Raw genomic sequence first — 21,141 nt, forward strand, 5'->3', positions numbered from 1 at the left:
TGTCTGGACACAGGGCAGAGCTAAGGGGACAAATCTGCCCCGAACTCCCCCAGAGAGGGGCAACGAGGGCAGAGTTAAGGGTACAAACCAGCCCTGATCTCCAAAGGAACAGCAAATTAGAGGCTGAAACTCGGTGACAGGGGAGCAGGTCCAAGGTGACAGCTCCTGGGGATAAGGGGGTGATCGGATTTTGGGGGACACCCACCCTAGAAGGACCCAAGCGAGGTCCCCGTACCCAAGAGGACTTGTCCAACCTGGACAAGGCTTGTCGTGCGGTGAGTTTGCCACAAGATGGGGCCAGAAGATTGGGAATGGCATCCCACCTGAAGTCCTCGGTGGGGACACCTGTCTGTCCTCTATAAAAGCAAAGACCCCCCGGAAAATCCCTTCTGGACTTTTAGGGGGCCCTCTCGAGCAGATGGGTGGGTGTATGGGGAGATGGGTTGCTTCCCAGAGAGGCAGGACTTGGAAACAGGGAGGTTTTGCACAGCATGGGGGTTATCCTAAGATTATCAGCCTCCTCGGGACACCAAAATAATCGTATTTTGAGCAGAGAGGAGCTGAAAGAAAAACTCAGCTTTACAACAGCTGCTGGCACACGTGGTGGAGGCATTAGCAAGGTGGAGAGGGCTTCACGGGGACTGCAACGGGATTGCCCCAGGCAAGGAGGTGCCCACAAGAGAAACAAGTCCTCCTACAGCAGGCAGTTGACAAAGAAAAAAAAGACAAATCGTCCCCTCCACAGAGCGTTCAGCCTTGCAAAGCACCTGGGACATCAAACCTCACACCCAGTACCCAAAAAAAAACAAGGGTTTGGGGGTTGCACCTTGGAGGAGGAGGCCCTGAAGCAGCTCTTTCCCCGTTGCCCTAAGCATTAGCTGGGATTTTGGGTGGGATCCAGGAGGATGGGACGTGGGAGGATGGGGGGATGGTGGTGTTGGGTGCCCCCCGGGGAAGTTTATGTCCATCTCTGCCCTCCCCTCGGTCTCTCCAACCGGGCAGGCCACCGCCATGCCCCACGCCAAGCTGCTGCTCCTCCTCGCCCTCCTCTGCGCCAGCGAGACCAGTCGGGCCCTCCGCCTCTACAACGCCGCCTCCATCTTCAGCTGCCTCAACGCCGCCCTCGCCGAGGCCCAGAAGAGCCTCCCGGAGGAAAACGCCGTCTTGGACAAGCGTGGCTACGACTATCACCCCTCAGAGGAGGCCTCCAAGGAGGAGGAGGAGGATGAGGAGGAAGGAGAGGGAGAGGAAGACAGAGGGAAAAGGACATTCCCGGGGGAAGGCCATTACAAATACAGCTCCCAGGCGCAGGTGAAGGGGAAGACGTACCAGAACCGGGCCAAGAGCGATCGCCGCACCAAGGTCACCCTCTCCCTCGACGTCCCCACCAACATCATGAACATCCTCTTCAACATCGCCAAGGCCAAGAACTTGAGGGCGAAGGCGGCAGCCAACGCGCACCTCATGGCCCAAATCGGGCGGCGAAAGTGACCCCCGCGGGGCCGGGGGGACTCGGAGCAGGGCTGGGAGCACGGGGCCACCACCCGGCCCCCGGCCTGCTGGCCAGAGGGGACTGAGAGCCGTGTACGATAGCAGTGTTGTATATTTTTGACCCATAGAGCTACCTAAATTTCATATCTCTTCTTCCTCCTTCTCTCCTTCCCGATCTCCCTCCCCAATTCCTCCTCCTGGACATTTCCACACCTGGGGAAGAGGCTGGTGTCCGCAGCAGGGCAAGGGGATCTGTCACCGTGGGAAGGTCCCGATTAAAGCTACAATCTCTTGAGTTTCCAACGCGTTGTTGTTCCGTCACCTCCCCCAGATGCTCATTCAGGGCTTTTCCAAAACCTCCAGCTCCACCTCGCCTGTCTCAGCCCAGGCCCTACATTTTCCCAAGTCCTCCAACACACAACCCCGTACACAATCATTGCTGCATTGGGAAGGGAAAAGTTCAGGGGATCTCAGGAGGGATTTCCCAGTTTGTCCTGCTGGACAAAATTTTAAGGTCTAGATTTTAAGGTCGGCCTGCAACCACCCATTTTCCCACCAAAACCTTCAGCCAGGAGGCCATCACCCCCATCCAAGTGGTCCTTCAGGGAACATCCCCAGGATGTGGGGTGGCTTTGCCTCTCTCCCCAGTTGTTTGAGGTGAGTTTGGAGCCCAAAAGTTGCAGGTTCCTCCCCAAGCACTTCAGACCCATCCTTGGGTCTGTCCGTGTTGTCCATCCCCACCACTCTGCCTTTCCAGGTACTTGAGGTTCCCCTTCACATCCCTGCCAGAGCTCACCCCGCTCACCCTGCTCCCCTTCATCCACCCTCCATCAAGCCCCAGCTCACTCAGTGCCCACCCCTTCACCTTAAACTTCCCCCAAATCCCCTCCTCTCTTCACCTCCCAGCCCACCTCCAAGATGAAACTCCATCTCCTGTCCTCCATCCCAGCACATGGAGGGAAATTTGGGAGATGGAGAGAAATTTGGCCCTCCTTCCCCAGGAAACATTTGCCAACAGCAGGAAATCTCCCACCAGCCTCACCCAGGAAGCCCCCCAGGTGGAACATTGCAGGGGACAGGTCCCTGGTTGAAAGGTTGGCAGATGGACCCACCAGACATCTGCAGGACATAGGTGGAGGCATCTCCTCTCCATCCCTCCTCTGGGCACCCAAAGGAGGCAGCAAATCTGGATTCATCCCCAGCAAGCCTATGTTTTGGTGGCCAGAGCTCCTAGCTGGTCACAACTCTAGGACTTAGGATGAGAATTTGAGGCCTGAAAAGCAAAAATCAAATAAATAAACCAGATCCCCCAGCATCTCCCCCTCGTACACACATCTCCAGCAGGCAACACACCAACGTGATAACAGCATCTGTGTGCCATGACCACCTCCTCCCTTCACCCTGGGGCTGAGGACGGACCGGTGAGGTCTTTCCTCATTGCAATCTCCTCTAGCCTTGGACTATATGGCCCTTTATATACATTTATATACAGCTTTATATATTTTATGGCCCAACAACCTACATGTCCATCCCCTGCCAGTACGCTGAGCTCTTGTTAAGCAGTGCACACTTGTTGTCCTCGTTTTACACCTGGGGAAACTGAGGCACACGTGCCAGATGTGCTCTTGTCCCTTTGTGGGTTTGGCCAGAGGTGTCCCAAGCTGTCTGGACGCAACTTTTCCAATGCATCAGGCTGTCTACAGGAGCCTTTGCTCAGGGTTAAGTCATTCCTCTGGGTGGATTTCCCCTCTGCTTCCCAGTGAGCTCCAGTAAAGCACTGGCCCAGGCTGGGAAGAGGCTTTTCCCTACCACCAGCTGCCATGGGGTCGGGGTCCAAATGGCTGTGATGTTCCCAAAGGGATGGGACACACTGGCCAGCAGCAGCTTAGATGAGGGGAACATCCCCAAGTTACTGTCTGGAAATCCTAACATCACATCCCTAGGGCTCACATTGTCTCTTTCTCCTGCTTCCCATTAATGAATCAATTAACACTGAAAACACACCATGGGAGTAGGTGGACCCAAAGTGTTTGCTGGCACCAGGCTGTGCCTGAATGTGCGAAGCTGGGACGGGGTAGTGATGGAGAAAGCAGAGGTCCTCTGTCCCCACCTGCATCCCCCTGGGGGGGTCTCACCCGTACCCGGTGCTGTCGTGGACAAACCTTTCCAAAATTAATCCTCCTTTTTGCTCGGAGGGGACAAGACACAGACAGAGGTCAGAGGAGCCAGATTTCCTTAGGAAGCTGGACTGAAGTCTCCATCAGCCACCACCAAGGGCTGGGAGCATGAGGATCCAAAGCTTAGCAAGGGCAGCCTTGCAGTTTGGGTGAGATGTGAAAAGTTTGGTGAAAGCCAGGTGAGGATTTGCTCTTTCCTGCCACTTCGTGCAGGGATGAAACCCAAAATCAGGTATTGCACTGGAAAGGGCGGGTTTCCCTGAGCAAAGTGTGGGTGCATGGCTGCTTTGGGCTCACTCAGACCAACAAATCCTTCTGCTTCCACCGCCAGGTCCCTTCCAGCCTCTCCATAATCCTCACCCAAGCATCCATCTCTCCCCTGGCCTCCAGGAGCTCCCTAGCCCTCTTTCTCTTCTTCCACGTGCCAGTGCTCACATGCCAACCCGCGTCAGGCCAAACCAGAGGTGTTGCAGGGATTTTGGCAACTCCCCGAGGACAGCAGGTCCTGACCACCCTCCTGGGATCAAGGAGGCCCCATGCCCATCTGGCTGAGGAAGGAATTTAAGCAGTACAACTCAACAGGCATTGAGGATTTGGGCCAAAAATATTCTCCTGCTGAGTGGGACGGTGCCTGTGTTCACGTCCATGGGGTTTTGGCTAGAAAAAATGAGATGATTTCAAGCAGTGACCATGGGAAGAATTGTCCCAAGGCACTTGGGGACATGGTGGCCTTGCAGAGGCCTCAGGAGCTGAGCCCTAAGCAGCCACCCTGATGACCTTCCCTTGTTGCCAACGCCACATCTTGGCCACACTTTAAGGAAAAAAACTCAGCTTTTGGGGTGCCCCAGGGCAGCTAAACCTCCCCAGCACATCCCATTTTCTGCTCCCCCCCTTCACAGGCCCCAACCCTCCTGCTGAACCCAAGAAGGTGGTGGGACAGGGGGAGACCCAACCATGCCCGGTGGACCAGAGCCAGTCCCCGTGTCTGGGCTCTAGCTCACATTTTAAAACTCGTGTTTCTGGGACATCCGTGTCAGTGAGTTTCTTGCTTCGGTGTGTGCTGTATAGAAAATAAAACCGTTGTCCATTTGCAGTGTGATGGTCTCATTGCTGCCTCCCCAGCGTGGTGCTGAGCCATGTACCATCTCCACGGCTCTTTTAGGTCCCCCAGGATATCCATCAGCCCCACATCACAGCCTCAGCATCTCTGGGGATTTATTTTTTTGCCATGTAACAACTGCTACCCCTATTTTAGTAGAGGAAACATCAGGACCTAGTCCCATAGGGGTTCTGGGAGAGCTCCAGGTCCTACACCATGAATGTTTTGGGTCCAAGATGTGGGATGCTGCAAAATCCAGGCACAGCCAAGGGAGCCACGCTGCTTTTGTGGCTCTGGAGCCGCCCTGGAGCTGGGAGAGCCCAGATTTCTCATGGTACCAGCACTGGAGAAGCCACCCCAGCCCTGGGACATTGCCTTGAGGCAGGAGCCCCAGCCTGCAGCTCCTCTCCACCCCCAGGTGATCCAGGAGATGCAACGTTTGCATTCAGAGAATTGGGGTGGAGGATAGGAAGCACATTTCCAGGCCTGGAAATTGCAAAGAAATTCATAAAAAAAATTAACATCTTTTTTTTTTTCATTAAATTAACCAACTCAGATTAACCCAGATGTTCCCCCCAAACAAACATTTGAATGTCTTCTGAGTTTGCAGAAAGTGCAAAAAGAAAGAGCAAAAAAATAAAAAATAAACAAGAAGGTGCAAAAGATGAGAAAAACCTCCCAGGAAAAGCTAAATGAGGATTTAAAAGGCTAAAGAAAGTTCAGGCTCCCCAGGTGTGAGTCCTTCAAAGCTCCTCATTGCCCCACACCGCAGTCCCAAAGGATGTGGGGGTGGTGGCTGGTAAGGGACCGAGATGGATGTCCCTTTGGTGGTGCTGGGGCAGAACTAAAGCAGGGGGTGATGTTCTGGGCTTGTGGGAGATGGGTTCAGCACCCCTGTGCTGGTTTTGGTGTGGGGGCTGTTGAGGCTGGGGCTGTGCTGAGGGTCCAACCCCATGTCCTGCCCTGGTCCCAGCTAAAAGCACATGGGCAGGCTGTGGGAAAGCTTCAGGTAAGCTTACTTAAATACCTTCTTAAATATCTTTAATATCTTCTTAAATATCTTAAATATCTTCCTAAATATCTTAAATATCTTACTTAAATATCTTCTGGCTCAGAGCTTCTCCAGTTGGATATATTTTCCTTTACTAACCCTCTGTGGATATCTCTACTACAGTCTCTTTGTACCCAAAAGCTTGACTTTTTTTTTTAATAGTCTCCTGTGTCAAGGAGTTCAACAGTTCCCTACAAGCTACGTGAGGTCTTCTCTCTTCGGCTCAGGCTGTGAGCAGTTGCTTCATGGGGCAATTTCTTGGCCTTGCCTAGAGAAGGTGAACAATCAGTCTGGGCTCCTTGATCTTTGGATCCCCTCCAGCCAGCAGATCCTGCGTGGCTGCCTCTAATCTAAAAGGAGATGAACTGCTCTGCATGTCAACATGTGGAGCTCTCCAGAAAGGGGCCTCTCCTGGCAGGGGTCTTCTACAGCCACCCAACTGGATGGTGAGGCCAGCCTCTACCTCCAAAAATCCCTTCCAACCTCCCCCTCTCTGTGAAAGGGGAGATGTGTTTGTACCAAGGCTGGTTGAGCTGGATCGTGCCCTCCTCCCCAACTGGGAGCACTGGGTGAAGCAGCTGGGAAGGCCGCGGTGCCCTGCCTTCTGCCCCAAGGCAGGGTGAAGGGGAACCACGAGCAGCTCGACTCCACAGCCGTGGTGTGCTGCAGATCCAGCAGCTCTGCTCTGCATCCTCCTCCTCCTGGGAACGGGGCTGTTGTGCAACATAATGACAGCCCTGGGATGCATGGGGACCTACCGCAAGGCCCTAATCTCTGCATCTCATCTGCCGTGGTGGGAGGTTGCAACATCTCTCTGAAGGGCTAACGCGTAGTTCTTGCTAGCCCAGTATCTCTTGGGTGCCTGCTGTGGAGAAAATGTCCTGGCTGCCACCAAGCTGGAATAACATCCTTCTTATACACAGGCTGTGGGCCATATGTTCCATAAAAACACCCAGAAAAGCAATTTTTTGCCTTATTCCTTAGTGCATACTCATAACCTCCTCTTCTCTCCCATCCTGATGCAAAGGATTTCTATCCACGTTGGCCAGGCTGGCATCCAGATGGGCAATTCATGCTGGGAACTGTATTGCTTGGAGCACAGGATCCAGCCAGATGGCATCATCTCCTCCAAGGCATCCTCAGGGCAAGCAGACTCTTCCTTTGGGACCTTCTTCAGCGAGACAGGCTCAGGGAAACACGTGCCCAGGGCAATATTTGTTGACTTGGAGCCTCCTGTCATTGGTAAGTGGTGGAAGATCCCCAACCCTCCTACTGGGGGGAACGGGAGGGTGTCACCTCTGATCTGGCATGCACTGTTGGCCAGCTAACCTCCTGGTGAGCCTACCAGCTTTCATATTCGCACTAGTTTAGATGTGGGTTCATAATCTGGTGGATAACGCTCATGACAATCATGAGGTTGTCAACTTGATCTCGACTTCTTTCAGATGAGATCAGGGGACCTACCGCACGCTCTTCCACCCGGAGCAGCTCTTCAGCAGCAAAGAAGATGCTGCCAACAACTATGCTCGGGGCCGCTACACCATTGGGAAGGAGATCATCGACCCTGTCATTGATAGGGCTCGTAAAATGGTAACAGTGCTATGAAGGGTCTTCTGCATTAGCCCTCTGTTTGTTCTTGCCTTGGCTGTCGAGAGAGGCAATGTTTTTTTGCCTATAAAGGCTCAGAAGTGCTGGGATAGTACGAAGATATGCTTGATTTGGGTAGAACTTCTTCGTGGCCATCAAGCTCTTCCTCATCTTCTTGACTGCTTAGTCAAGATATTAGGAGTCTGTATCTGTCCCCAAATGTCACTCAGACCAGGGTCCAATCTCTACAAAAAAAAAAAAAAAAAAAAAAAAAAAAAAAAAAAAGTAATAATTTAAAAGAATTGTCTGTGTTTAACAGACTTCCACTGTTAGAAGTGGAAGGTGTGTAAGCAGTAGTAAAAACCTGGCCTTAAACTTGATACTGAATGCGGTACCTGGCTGCCCTGGAGAAGGATTATGAGGAGGCTGGAAGGGACTCAGCAGATGGAGAAGAGGATGATCAATAAGCTCTGTGGGGAAGCAGCTTGGATTGTGAGTAGGTTTTGTATTTTTTTTTGTCCTGCAATTCCTTTCAGAGAATGGAGTTGAGGACTGGGTCTGTGATTTTTTTTTTAAGTTACGGGTTGGCTAAAAGCAACCTTTTGGTCAAGGTTTGTGTATGCACAAGTTTGGCTGAATAAATGGTGACCAGTAGAAACATCTCCTGTCTTGGTGTGCCACCATGGTGGGATGGGAGGGTTTTTTTTCTGCCTTGGCCCCTGGTGATGCTGGGCTGTCTTGCAGTCAGGGGCAGGTGACAGCAGGGCATGAGCCACCTCCCCTGCAGGGGAACTGCTGGGCTAAGATGAACACTGGGATGGTGATCCCACTCACTGGCTGCCTGGGGCTTTTTCCTGTCCAAAACATTGCTGGCTCTGGACTTTGCAGCTTGCAGCCCTCTCCGAGGCAGCGGGATCAGCTTTCTCCAGCCCCCCACCACCACGCAGAGCCCTGCTAAAGCAATCCACGTCTGGCTGCCAGGGCTGGGCTTGCCTGTGAGTCTAATTTTGAGTCTGGAGATGAGAATTCAAATGCTCTAGCTGTCTGCCAGCCCCTCCAAATGCATCTGACCCATGTCCTAGCTCATTCTCAGCACCAAAGCAAGCTGTCTCTACAGTTAGACTTCTTTTCTCTTGTGCTGGGTGAGGGTTGCCCCCCAGGCACAACAGCACCATCCCTGTGGACAGGTAATGAGTTGGAAAAATGGGTTTTAACTTGATTTCTGCAGATCCCTGGACCAGGACAGGTTATTACTCCGCTGGGGAGCCTCCTCCCAGTAAGTGATCCAAGAAAAGGAGCTGGCTGGGATGCAGCGGGGAAGCTGGATCTGCACTCAGGCTGTAATTGAAGGGCTGAAAGGGTTGGCTCTGGGTTGCACTGGAGGAAAGTTTAAACAACCTGAGGTGGGGGGGGGAGGAGTTGTTATTAGAAGCCGTCTCCACTTGCCATTACTCAGCTGGGCTCCGAGGGGTGGCAATCTCCCAAGGACAACACGTGGGGAGCTCCCAGGGGTTGTCTCACCTCCAGCCGCCCTCTGCCTGGGGGGAGTGAGGTTGTTTGGGCTGGCAGGGTTGGGAAGGAGCTCTCCTGGAGCTCCCAGGCCTCCAGATGCAGCTTTATGTGCTGGTTAATGCCACCCTGCTGCAAAAGGGTGTGCCTAGACCCCGAAGTGATGCTCAAACCCATCACAGCGCAAAAAGGGGAGAAAGCAAGATGTACAGGCAAGCAGCAGGTGCAATGCCAGCTCTGTCTTCCCTGTGTGGGTATTTGGCTGGGAGTGATGGTAGCTTGCTTATTTTTGGAGCCTTGTCTTCTGCTCAGCTCAGATATCCTGGTGGAAGGGTCACAGTTTGGGGTTTGTGGTCAGCACGCAGCTGTAGGGAGGAGAAACAGCAGCTGAGCCAAGCCTGGTGGCCTGAGACCATCATTTTTATGACTGCGGAGGAGCTTAAGCTGTAAGGATGTGTTGAACCCTTTTCATGGGACAAGGAGTGATGGCTTTAAGCTAAAAGACGGGAGATGTAAATCAGATGCTAGAGGGTGGTGCTGCAAGTAGAGAAAATAAAGCTGAAGCCACACAATAAAGGGTGAAACACTCTTGGAAGAAGGTCCAGAGGCTTGTTGAGAAGACAAAGCATCACCTATGACCATCAAGGCAATGATGTTGCTTCCCCAAAAGTTATGGTATCACTCCCCCCATAAAGAAAATCCTTCCTGGCCCTCCATCCCTGCATTTGTGGGAAGGGCCCGAGTAGGGCTGTGCTGACAGATGTGCCCAAGTCATTAATTGCAGCAATAAATAACCTCTTCAATTACATCAGCTCTGGTGCTGTGCTAATTGCTTTCCAAGCTGTGGGAGTGCAGCTGTGCTCCTCTGGGCTGGTTCACAGCTCCAGGCAGGAGCAATGCTCACCCAGATGAACTTTTGGGGGAATTGAACCAGCAACTTGCAGCCCTGGCTGCCTGCAGGGAGTGGAGCCACCAGCCTTGAGACCATACCTGTAAACTTCACAGCGTGCTTACCTGGGGTCATGGAGCCAGAAGTCATCTTTGACATTTTCAGAAGGCATCTTTGGTCTTTTTACTCCCAGCTTTGAAATGAAGGGTGGATGTGGGGGCTGTGGTATGCAGCAAACATGAACTCTCATGCGACAGCCACAAACAAACTCAATTCAGCATAGAGCAACAGGATTATAAACACTCCCTCTTCATATCTTATCAGGGGAACCTCAGTGCTTTTCCTCCTGAGTCACCCCAGCACCTGCCCCTGGCTCCTCAGGGCAGACTCCAAGCCCAGGTACGTGGGGCTGGTTTCACACTCCAGAAATTGAGACTCCTTCAGGCCCCCAGGAAGCCTTGCCAGAGCTGCGGAGGTGGCAAAAACCCACCCAAATGGTGCTCTCCCCACTGTGGGACTGGTCAAACTGGGGGTTGAGTGCCTGCTCCCAGCCCCAGCTCCTCCAGGCTGCTCTTGGAGGTGACATGAGCAGCATCCAGCTCCTGACAGGCAAGTTCTGGCAGGATATAGGATATTTCCCACACAGCAGCAATTACAGTCAATAATACTCAGAGTTAACCTACCCAGAGCATCCCCTTACTGGCATTCATCATTTCCCCAAAGGCACCATCCACACACAGGAGGGACCTCCACGTACGTACAACAACCCAATTAAATCCAGAGAGCTCAGAGGAAAAAAAAAGTCTTTATTCAAATACAAAAGACAGTTGCATAGAAGTGTACTGGTACATTTCTCGTTAAAAAGGTGCTTCTGCAGTAAAAGCCAGAGCAAGAGTTTGCCATCTCAACCAAAGCAGGCAGCTTGCGACATTCCCCTGGGCTAAAAAAAAAAAAAAAAAAAACAGGATCCTCTGCCCAGGCAGGATGTGTCCCCAGCACTGAGCCAGGCACCTATTCAGCTTCACTCATCGATAAACAGCCGTGTGATAAAGCTCGAGACACCCATGCTACAGAAGTGCGCTAGGAGCACGTAGACTAGGCAAGCAGAAAAGGCATAATACTTCAAACAGTAGCGGCGAGGTTCAGGACAATCCTTTGGCACCTCCAGGCACTCAAGACCAGTTTAGCCTGATGACAAGAGAGTTTGTATTTCATCTGAGGTTTGGCTTCATTAAGAAGAGGCAGGAGTTTGTTAGTATTCGTCCTCATCAGCCTCGTCCTCTTCTCCATCTGCTGAGTCCCTTCCAACCTCCTCGTAATCCTTCTCCAGGGCAGCCAGGTCCTCCCTGGCCTCCGAAAACTCCCCTTCCTCCATGCCCTCGCCCACGTACCAGTGCACGAAGGCGCGCTTGGCATACATCAGGTCAAACTTGTGGTCGAGGCGGGCCCAGGCCTCAGCGATGGCCGTGGTGTTGCTCAGCATGCAGACGGCGCGTTGCACTTTGGCCAGGTCCCCCCCGGGCACCACCGTGGGCGGCTGGTAGTTGATACCCACCTTGAAACCAGTCGGGCACCAGTCCACAAACTGGATCGACCGGCGGGTCTTAATGGCCGCGATGGCCGCGTTCACGTCCTTGGGCACCACGTCGCCCCGGTACAGCAGGCAGCACGCCATGTATTTGCCACGGCGTGGGTCGCACTTCACCATCTGGTTGGAGAACTCAAAGCAAGCGTTGGTGATCTCCGGCACCGACAGCTGCTCGTGGTAGGCTTTCTCCGCCGAGATGATGGGCGCGTAGGTGGTGAGCGGGAAGTGTATCCGCGGGTAAGGCACCAGGTTGGTCTGGAATTCAATCAGGTCAACGTTCAAGGCGCCGTTAAACCTCAAGGAAGCGGTGACGGAGGAGACGATCTGCCCGATGAGCCTGTTGAGGTTGGTGTAGGTGGGCCGCTCGATGTCCAGGTTGCGGTTGCAGATGTCGTAGATGGCCTCGTTGTCCACCATGAAGGAGCAGTCCGAGTGCTCCAGGGTGGTGTGGGTGGTGAGGATGGAGTTGTAGGGCTCCACCACCGCTGTGGAGACCTGCGGGGCCGGATACACGGAGAACTCCAGCTTGGACTTCTTGCTGTACTCCACGGAGAGCCGCTCCATGAGGAGGGAGGTGAACCCCGAGCCCGTGCCTCCCCCAAAGCTGTGGAAGACCAGGAACCCTTGGAGGCCGCTGCACTGGTCAGCCTGCAGTGGAATAATGTATTTTTACCTCTCTCTGAAGGACTATCCCAAATGGCATAGCAATAAATTCTGCTTGAAGCACTTACTGGCCAGAAGAGAAGTAACTAAACGAAACCAAACTCCACCCTGAGTACATCCAACCCCTAGAGTAGATCCATTCCTATCACCCTACTAAGAATCTTTAAGTAGGCATGTGTTAATCAACTTCAGGACCTCCATGGAGCTATCATAGGCAGTTCCATATCAGATGGAAACTGAGGAACTTGTCCAGAGTTATCAACCAAATGCACATCTCAATACCTGAGGGTAGACAGGAGGTAGCACATAGGCCCTGGACCCTTAGGAGACATCTCAAAGGCACTTCAGCTACATGCAACCACATACAGCATTACGAACTTTCCTTGCTCCTATCAAGCATGGAGTTTGGTCTTGCCAGCCCATTGCAGTTTGCCCGTTTGGAATTAATCTCTGCAGTTGCACAACGGGAACATGGCCTCCTTGAGGTCAAAAGTCCTTCTCTTCCCCTTCTTACATCTAGCATTGCCTCATTCCCCTTCCAACCCCCTATACACATGTGATATGTAGTAACGTTGGCTTTATGTGAAGATATACAGGATCTGATGGCCCACTCACAGCAGCAGCCACTTTTGAGCTCACAATGTTTCTTCCTTCAAAGATTACCCCAAAACCCAAAGCTTAATCACATAGTCCCCAGTGTGCTATTTTAAGGGAAAGAACACCTTTTCCCTTACCATTTTGCGAATCCTGCTGAGTACAGTGTCTATAATCTCCTTCCCAATGGTGTAGTGACCGCGGGCATAGTTGTTGGCAGCATCCTCCTTGCCGCTGATGAGCTGCTCCGGGTGGAAGAGCCCATGGTAGGTCCCAGTCCGGATCTCATCTACAAAGAGGGGCAGTCATGGAGAGCAGCACACAGTTACAGGTCATGGATATTGGTGTGGCAGAGTAGAACAGGTAATAAATCCCCTAGGAGCCCACGTGAGGTGAGTTACTGTAGTTACCACATGCAGTTTGTGCTCCTGCTTGTCGCAGGTGGCTGGAAGCACGGCCTCCATCACCTGCCCTACAGCACACCAAAGAGGAGACAGGGTGCCTCCAGTGCTGATTTTTCCACTGGATCCATCCCAACCAGCTAACGAAGACAGGATTAGGAGCAATTTCTCTAGGCTCAGATCTTGAGACACCTCCAGGGGTTATTTAGACCCACTCAAGCTGTTGGATATTTCATTTTCATTTGTTTCATGTTCTATTGACTTGCTCGTTCAGATCCCAATTTAGCACCTTGACTACCTAGTCAAGGTCACCTAAAAATTAAATGAAACCAAACTGAAGTCTACGTTCCTTCCATTAATTTAAATAAGTCACAGATCTGAGAGAGTAAGACAGGAACACATTCACCCTCAGGAGAGGCCTAGGAGGCAGGAGCAGATTAGATACACAACCTACATGGATGCAGGTGACTGGGAGTCATCTCCACCAGGTTCTTGAGGAAAAGAACTTGAATAGGAAGGCATTGCGAATCAAATTAAAGCATCAAATTGAGTTTAACCCCCAGAGATCACTAATGGAGCTGGGGATGGAAGGGGAAGTAGCAAACTTGCAGCAGCAAGACGTACGGCTCCTGCAGAACCATGAAATTTGTAGCACCAAGCAACTTGTGGCACCCACAGAAGCTTCAGAGGGAAGCTGAAGCTTACCCAGATGTGCCACAAATCCTAGGATGTGGTAATTCACCCTGTGGTACACTACCAAGGTTGATAAACCCATGCCTCTTCACGCCTGTGAGGATCCTGCTGAAGACAGCAGGTCTTTTAAGAAGAGGGATGAGCTGAGGTTATTCGGGATAACGGGTCTGTCCTTCTCAGGTCCGTTTGGAAAGGCAGCCCTCAGCCAGGTTCTGCTGGCTGGAGACGTTTTACCAGAGCAGAGGAGAGTGGGAGCTACTGGGCAATGACCCCGACCCCAGTAAGAAGGGCGAGAAGTCCCGATGATGATGCCACAACACCCTCCTCTCCCACTATTACCAATAACAGTGGGCTCCAGGTCTATGAACACCGCCCGGGGCACGTGCTTTCCAGAAGCCGTCTCACAGAAGAAGGTCTCAAAAGACGAATCCACTTGCTCGGCCTCCGGCTCCGTGGGTTTGGCCACCTTGGGGCCAGGGATGGTCCCGTCGGCCTGGATGCCGTGCTCGAGGCAGTAGAGCTCCCAGCAAGCGTTGCCCATCTGCACGCCCGCCTGCCCGATGTGGATGGAGATGCACTCCCTCTGCAAGGGGGGAAAAACGTCTCGTTAAGGCCATTTTTAGACATCCTGCGGCTTAATTTGAAGCCCCTGTGGCTCTCGGTGGGGCTGATGAGGGAAGCAGGCGGCTTCCGCCTACCGCTGGGAGCTGGAGCGAGGATCAAACCATGACCTGCAGACCTAGGAAGGGTTTGCCCGGCCTGAGGCAGGGGGAAGGAAGGAAGGAAGGAGGTGATGGGCTTCATGCTGAGGCAGGACGCAGCTGAGCACCGCCGCTGGCTCCTTCTGGCTCAGCACTCACCTGGTCCCACCATGGAGCCAGGTGGCCGCCGATCCCCTGGGGGTCAGGACATTGGGACAACAACTTCAGGCTCCAAAACATCTCTACACCAAGCAGGGAGAAGCCAAAAGCTGGGAGTCACACCAGGAAACAAAGCTGGAGGACAGCAGAAGTTGCCCAGGGCCAGAATATGGGCAGGCCAACACCGGGGAGAGGCTCAGAGTCCCCATTTACGCAGGTCACCCTCCAGGGGCCTCCCAAAAAACCTCCAGGGGAGGTGTCGGAGGTACCAGCACCTCCTGGAGACTCTCTGGGGACTTCTGATGGTTGCACGCTTCCCTCGATAATTGGCACCTCTGCTGCTTCCACCTCCCCGAGATCAAAGTGCTGCAGTGCCAGCTCACGGCCCAGCTCCCCAGGGGATCCCATTAAAGGGTGCTGGTGATCCCAGCCGGGTATGGCGAGCAGCACCATTGCTCCTGGTGATGATGGAAAGGATATTCTGAGTGTGTACACCCCTAGACATGACCACCCAGCCAGGAGGACCTTGTCCCTTGAAAGGACAACCCTCTAAACAACACTAGAGGGTCCTGAGCACCAACAGCTCTCGGTCACGAGAAGCCATCAAGACTCAACGCAACTTCTCCCCTCTTTGCCAAGAGGTTTCTCAGCACTCAAGCCGAGCCCAGCGGCCACCACGTGCCCAGACCATCTGCCACAAAGCCGGACACCAACTGTCCAAGCATCCCTCGGCCACCGCAGAGGGACAGCGAGCCCTCCACCCGCAGCTGGTGGAGCACAGCTGAACCCCACCACATGCAAGTCCTCCCTCCCTCCCTCTCCGAGCTGATATTTGCACTATTTGGGAAATGCTGCCTGCCACTCGCCCATCCCTCCCAGCAAGATGGTTGCAATAGCTCCTCGCCAGGCTTTGCAGGGGTCAGCGGCACAGCCCCGGCGGGGGCACGGGCCGGGACAGCTGCTCCGCTCCCCATCCTCTCCCAGTTTGCTGGTCCCAGCACCTGCTGCAGGGGGGCACTGCCATTTTCAGCCCAGAGAAGAGAAGAAAAGAGTGGCCTGCTAGAAGGAAGAAAGCATAGATCACATTCTACAGCTTTTTTTTTTTTAAACCCTCCCCATATATGCTGGAAGAGCTTTTTTTTTTCCTTGCATTAACTGCATTTTGCAGACTCTGCCCATAGGCAGCCTATTGTTGTCCAGCTGATTTTCCCATTGGAAATCCCATGGAAATGTTTAACTGTTTTATAACCGGGACAGGCTCTCGAAGTCACGGGATAAAAGGAAAAAGTTCAAAAGCCGCCTCGCTGGGAGTTCCTTTGAAGTTTCCTTCCACTTGCAACATGCAAAAGGACACCACCAGATTTTCCAACAAGTTGCTCTTTTGCATGCACGGGAGGGTGACAGTTGGGTTATTCACAAAAAGTTTCATCTCGAGCAGGCAGGGCTGCAAGTTTTTTAGCAGCCAGATCAATCCCCTTCCAGTTTCACAGCTGCAAACTCTTTAGAGCAAAGATTCGATTAAAAAAAAAAAAAAAAAATTGTAGCCATGAACCTAGGAGGAAGGGAGACTTTATTCATTTAATATCTAATCCCAAGGGTTTGTAGCAGACAAAGGCAACATGGCAGCTCACTCCTAAGGAAGAAAAAAAAAAAAAACCTAAAGGTCTCTACAAGTTGCACTAGATCCCTGGGGCAGGGTGAGAGTTGGAGTGTTAAACTCGGGAAAGGGGCCAGCAGTGCCAAACTCCAGGCTTTGCTCTGCCCCACAGTTGCATTTCGAGATATGCTGGTTCCCCCCCTCCAAAAAAAAGAAGAAAAAAAATAAAAAAGAAAAAAAATGCAACTTGCATTAAAGAGCCAGGCACTTTGCAGCCCTACAGACCCCATCTCAGGAGCTGGGAATTCAGAGGGGGGGAAAAAAGCAGCAAGAAGCCACTCAGCTGTTCTGCAAGCAAGTCCCTCACTTTTCCCTTATAAGGAGCAAACTTTGAATCAATAAGCCATAAGCTAATCAGCAATTAAATAAAGCTGCTTGGAATTAACATCCCCAAGAGACAGGAGAGCAAAGAGAGCAAGCAAAGCTGTTCAGCCTGGAAAAACCACAGCCTAGACTTTAGGTTTAGGCTAACACAAATATAAGGCATGCTCTTACCATGATGAGACTGGAGCCTCGCTAAGATCTAAGCAAAACAGCTGCTGCCCCTGCCTCTCCCTGCAACTTTATAGCCCAGGAAGGCTTGACTCCACCTGAATATAAAGAAGCTTTCTGCTAGCTTAAAGGAGCAGAGCTCCTTTTTTCCCCGTGCATCCCCAGGAATAGCAAGGGAGAAAAGGGTCTCGTGGAGCCTGGCTGGTGCAAATGCTGGGATTAAACAGCCTGGGGTACAAGGCAATGTGAGTTTTGTTGGTTTTTTTTTTTTTTTTTTTTTTCCCCAAACAGCCTCGATTAGGGGAGAAAAAAATTAATAATTATAATAATAATAAAAAAGTAGATGCCAAAGTTGGGCTAAAAAGAAGGAAACTGGGGAAGTTTGAGTACCCCCATATGATCCACTTTATCCAGAAGAAACAATCTTCCTCTTATTCTTATCCAGAGCATTACCATTGATAACGTGCTATGTTGTCTATTTTTATTTCCTATTTCTTTGGTCCATATCTCAGTGACCTCCGTGGGAATCTGCTGATTTTTTTCACCTCTGTGGCATTAGGGTGGAGGCTCAGATCCCCCATTTCCCTCACCTGCTGGACTTTTAGGATTTCTTTTTCATTTGCCCCACTGACAGCTGACATAGGGACTCCAAACCAGCTCTGGCCCCATCCAGGGGCAGGTCCCCTATTAGGGTAGGCACATCTTTAGGGCTTTAGGTCTGCCCTGATGGCTCGGTGGGCCCTGTGTCTACATCAAATCACCCAGGTAGGGAATTTTCCCTCTGTTCAGCATTTATGAGACCCCCTCTGCTTGCTGGGTCCGGTTTGGGCTCCCCAGTACGAGACAGGCAGTGGTATACTGGAGGAAACCCAGTGCAGGCTGCCAGGTTTGGGGGACAGGACATGGAAGGAATGGGTAAGTGTGGGGCTTGTTCATCCTCGAGAACCTTTTAACTCACCACAAAAGTGGTCAGATGTTGGAATAGGAACCTAAAGATGGGGGACTCTTCATCCCTGAACGTATTCAGGAGTCACCTGCACCCATCCTGATCTAAGTCGACTCCAAGATGCTTTCAGGAAGCAAAATTAAACCTCTCGCCGTGGAGCTGCTCGCTCCAACCCGACCTCAGGAGCATCACCAGCCACGGGATGACTTTCTTCAGCGAGTCTTTATTCCCTAATTGTACTCTCAACACCACGTATGGGCTCAGCCGAGCCTGAAGCGTGGGAGAATTCATCCCCAGCTCTGCCAAAAATTGGGCACAAGGCTGCTGGTGGGCAGAGAGATGAGATGGGATGGGATGAGCTGCCCGAGGAGGCATCTAGGGACCAGCTTTCCTCCCCAAATGTGCTGAGCCCAACCTCTGCGGGCAGATGGGAGCATCGCCCTGTCCCTGCTCCGGGCTATGCCACGGGTTTAGGGAAGCCGAGCAGGTTGGACGCCCTTGTTTTGGAAGTGGGGGGAATTCAGGGCTAATTGGGTCAGGCAGGCTTCTTTTGTTAGGCACAGCCTCGTGTAAACACATTTGGCGGCGGCGTGGCCTCCAAAGCTCCGCTGGGAATCCAGGTGGCCTCCGAGGATAGGGAAGGTATTCATCCCTCCGAGAACCTCCCCAAACGTGCACGCCGAGCCTGCCGGTCAGACGAGATCTTTTCTTTCCAGGAGACATCTGTTTCCCAAGGAGAACGGCGAAAATGAGGAACTCTGGAAGTTTTGAGTATGAAATATTCATTTTTTGGCTGACGTCTGGTCAACCTCGAGCTATGCGCGACTCTGGGTCGAAATTTGGGGTGGCTGATTTCTTCTCTCTTAGGAAACGGAAAGCAAAGGGGAAGAGTGCTGTAGGTGGTGACACGGTGACAGAGACAACCTGCCTGCAATCTCGGCTCCGGGACATATTTAGAACAGCATCGAGGAGAGGGACAGGGAGCAACCCCCCAGAGGACCCACTGCGGCAGCTCCCGGCCTTTTTATAGCCAGACCTCACAGCTGCTGCCTCCTTTTTCCCACTCCAGCATCCTAAATATTGCCTCCTGGCTCTGCCTGGTCCTCCTGTTGCCGTCCCCACCACGCACCAGCTGCTCTTAGCCTCCACGGGGCAAATCCGTCCCCAAAACTCGCCGAATGAGTGTCCTCGGGCGGAGGGGAGAGCTGGTTTGCGACCACGCTCCGGGCAAGCACTTGGATCATCGGGCTGCTGGGGAAGAGAAAACCCTGCTGTCGAAAGGGTTTGGCCCTGGGAAGAGAAAATATTTAATTTCCGCCAATATTAATTGTTGGTGTTGCTCTAACAGGAAAAAGTGGGGGAAAAAAGCTCTGATTTTGCTTCAGGCTGAGCCAAATGTGGGTTTTTTGGGGTGTTTTTGGTTAATTAACTGAACTAAAAAAAAACAGTGATTTACGTAGCTCCCAAATCCACCATTTTAGGAGTAATCTGCTCCCGTCTTTAATTGCTCACCCAGTTAAATTCGCTGCCTCTTTCACACGTGAATTTCCCTAGCATCAGCTTTCAGCCACTGGCTCTCCTCCTGCCTTTTTCTGGGGAGCGAAGGCGGCCAACTTTCCACCCCCTCATCCCCCCTGAAGGCAGTTGTTGTCTTTTCAAGTGAATTTCGTGCTGGCTGAATATGCAGAACAACAATCCTAAAGATCTCCATCCTCTGCGTTAACCTGAACCACCGGATCCCGTTCCCCAGCAGGTCTCCGTCTGCCCCCGTTGTCCTCCAGGGACGTAAAACCCCAACCAACTTTAATGGGAACACCCCAGAGCCCTGGACAAACCTGGTCTCATCCCCTATTTTAGGCTTGCTGGGGCTGCTGCTCAAGTGCTGCTCCTGACGTTGGTTGTCCTTTATCATCAAGCCGAGAGGCCCCAGCCCCAGCTCCGGCATCTGTTACTGATAACCAGAGATGATTTATCCAGGCGCTAGCCCGGCTATCTCCAGCGTACGCCTGCGTGTGCTTCTGTCCATGCAGAGTTTGTTTTTTATCCTGCTGCTTCCCCATTTTGTGTGCCCGAAGGATACAAGGAGGGACGACTCCACTTGGTTAGGACAAATCCACTTACGTGGTTTCCTACCCCTCCTTCCTACGCACAGATTTGGCTCCTGCAAACACCTCCTTGCAATGCAAGACAAGTGCAGCGATTTTGGATGCAGGGGGATCCGGTATAATCAAAGAAAAAATAAAAAATCAGTTAATCTTATCCCAAAAATAAATTATCAATACACCCCTGTCAACAGAAGCATTCGGCATCAGTAGGAACTCGCAGCATTCTCCGCCGCAATGCAAAAAGTTTCCAGCAAAAAGTGGTTAAAACCGAAAGCCTCCGTCGCGAGGCTATCAGGTTGGGATGTTTTGACATTCCAGCTTCTCCCCTCCCCTCTCCCCTCGCTCTCCTTTCCAAATAAAACCCTGGCAGAGCCGTCCCCACGCTGCGAGGCGGCTCAATTGGAGTGGAACCGCATATTTCGGCAGCGCGCCCTTCCAGCAGAATTCCCCCATCCAGGCTCTGCCTCGAAGCCATTCCCGTAACCGAGGGTGGAGAAAGCACCTTCTCTGGATCTGTGTCTGCACAGCTGTGCTTCTACTCTGCCTCCCCGAAAGCAGATAGCAACCAGCTGTGGGGCAGGGGCTTCGTGGTGGTGGGGTTAGGCTGTAGCAAGAGCCCACGAGGATGTATTTTGATTCATTCTCCAGTTGCAAAGGGTTGTTTCTACTCTTCTTCCTTTAATTAGCTTCGAAGTAACGAGGTAAATGCTTTAAGGAAAAGCTTTCTGCTAAAGGAACTCGGAGAGAGATGGATTTTTATTCTTTAATGGGTTTCAGAGTGGCTGTGATGTGTCAGGCAAAGGTCTGCCTCCCGGTGCCCTGCTCCCAGCCATGGCCGTGAGCAGCTGCTTAGAGAAGCGTAAAGGGCAGGGGAAATGGATATAACATCCCCTGAAGTCTCTCCGTTGATTTTTTATTCAGCTCGGGGACTTTCTGAACGGCGTGTGGTTTCCACACGCTCCGTAGCACTCGATGAGTTTCCCTGCCACGAGTTTGTCTCGTGCCCTTGAACGTCGGCCAACCTTAGCGTCAGCTCCCGGGCACTTTTCGTTTCAATTTGTTCAGCAGGACGCCGAGTGACCGGCCTCCTGCACTTCCCTCTCCGTACAGCTGAAGCCATCCCAGCCCTCGAGCACGTGTGTTTGTGTGCACATTCCTCGCAGAAAGGCAAGTGGCAGAGCTGTGTCTTTTCCTCTGCCAGCGATGTGACTTTATCTAGCTCCGCGACAGATCCCGACAGCTCTCTGCTCCCTTTATAGCTGATCCTACTTCCAGTATTGCAATTTTTAGTTTTAAAACAAAAGAAACTGAGCCAGACCCTCTCCATCATTCCCTGCTC

General features: G+C 52.2%; 2 protein-coding genes across 2 annotated transcripts; one reads left to right on the forward strand and one right to left on the reverse strand.

Annotated features, from left to right (window-relative positions):
• Nucleotides 1–1,011: 1,011 nt before the first annotated feature.
• Nucleotides 1,012–1,491, forward strand: UCN3 (urocortin 3; the record flags this gene model as incomplete). The annotated part of the gene is made up of 1 exon (XM_082751594.1): nucleotides 1,012–1,491. One exon carries the CDS (start codon nucleotides 1,012–1,014, stop codon nucleotides 1,489–1,491), a length of 480 nt encoding a protein of 159 aa, XP_082607720.1.
• Nucleotides 1,492–11,055: 9,564 nt separating this feature from the next.
• On the reverse strand, nucleotides 11,056–14,325 carry TUBAL3 (tubulin alpha like 3; the record flags this gene model as incomplete). Its single annotated transcript, XM_082751645.1, has 3 exons — nucleotides 14,082–14,325; nucleotides 12,789–12,937; nucleotides 11,056–12,039 (listed from the first exon to the last, which is right to left on the reverse strand). Exons 1-3 carry the CDS (start codon nucleotides 14,281–14,283, stop codon nucleotides 11,056–11,058), a joined length of 1,335 nt encoding a protein of 444 aa, XP_082607771.1. The 5' UTR covers nucleotides 14,284–14,325.
• Nucleotides 14,326–21,141: the final 6,816 nt, after the last annotated feature.

The sequence above is a fragment of the Aythya marila genome, assembly GCF_965140915.1.
Source record: "Aythya marila genome assembly, chromosome: 1".
Classification (NCBI taxonomy): domain Eukaryota; kingdom Metazoa; phylum Chordata; class Aves; order Anseriformes; family Anatidae; genus Aythya; species Aythya marila.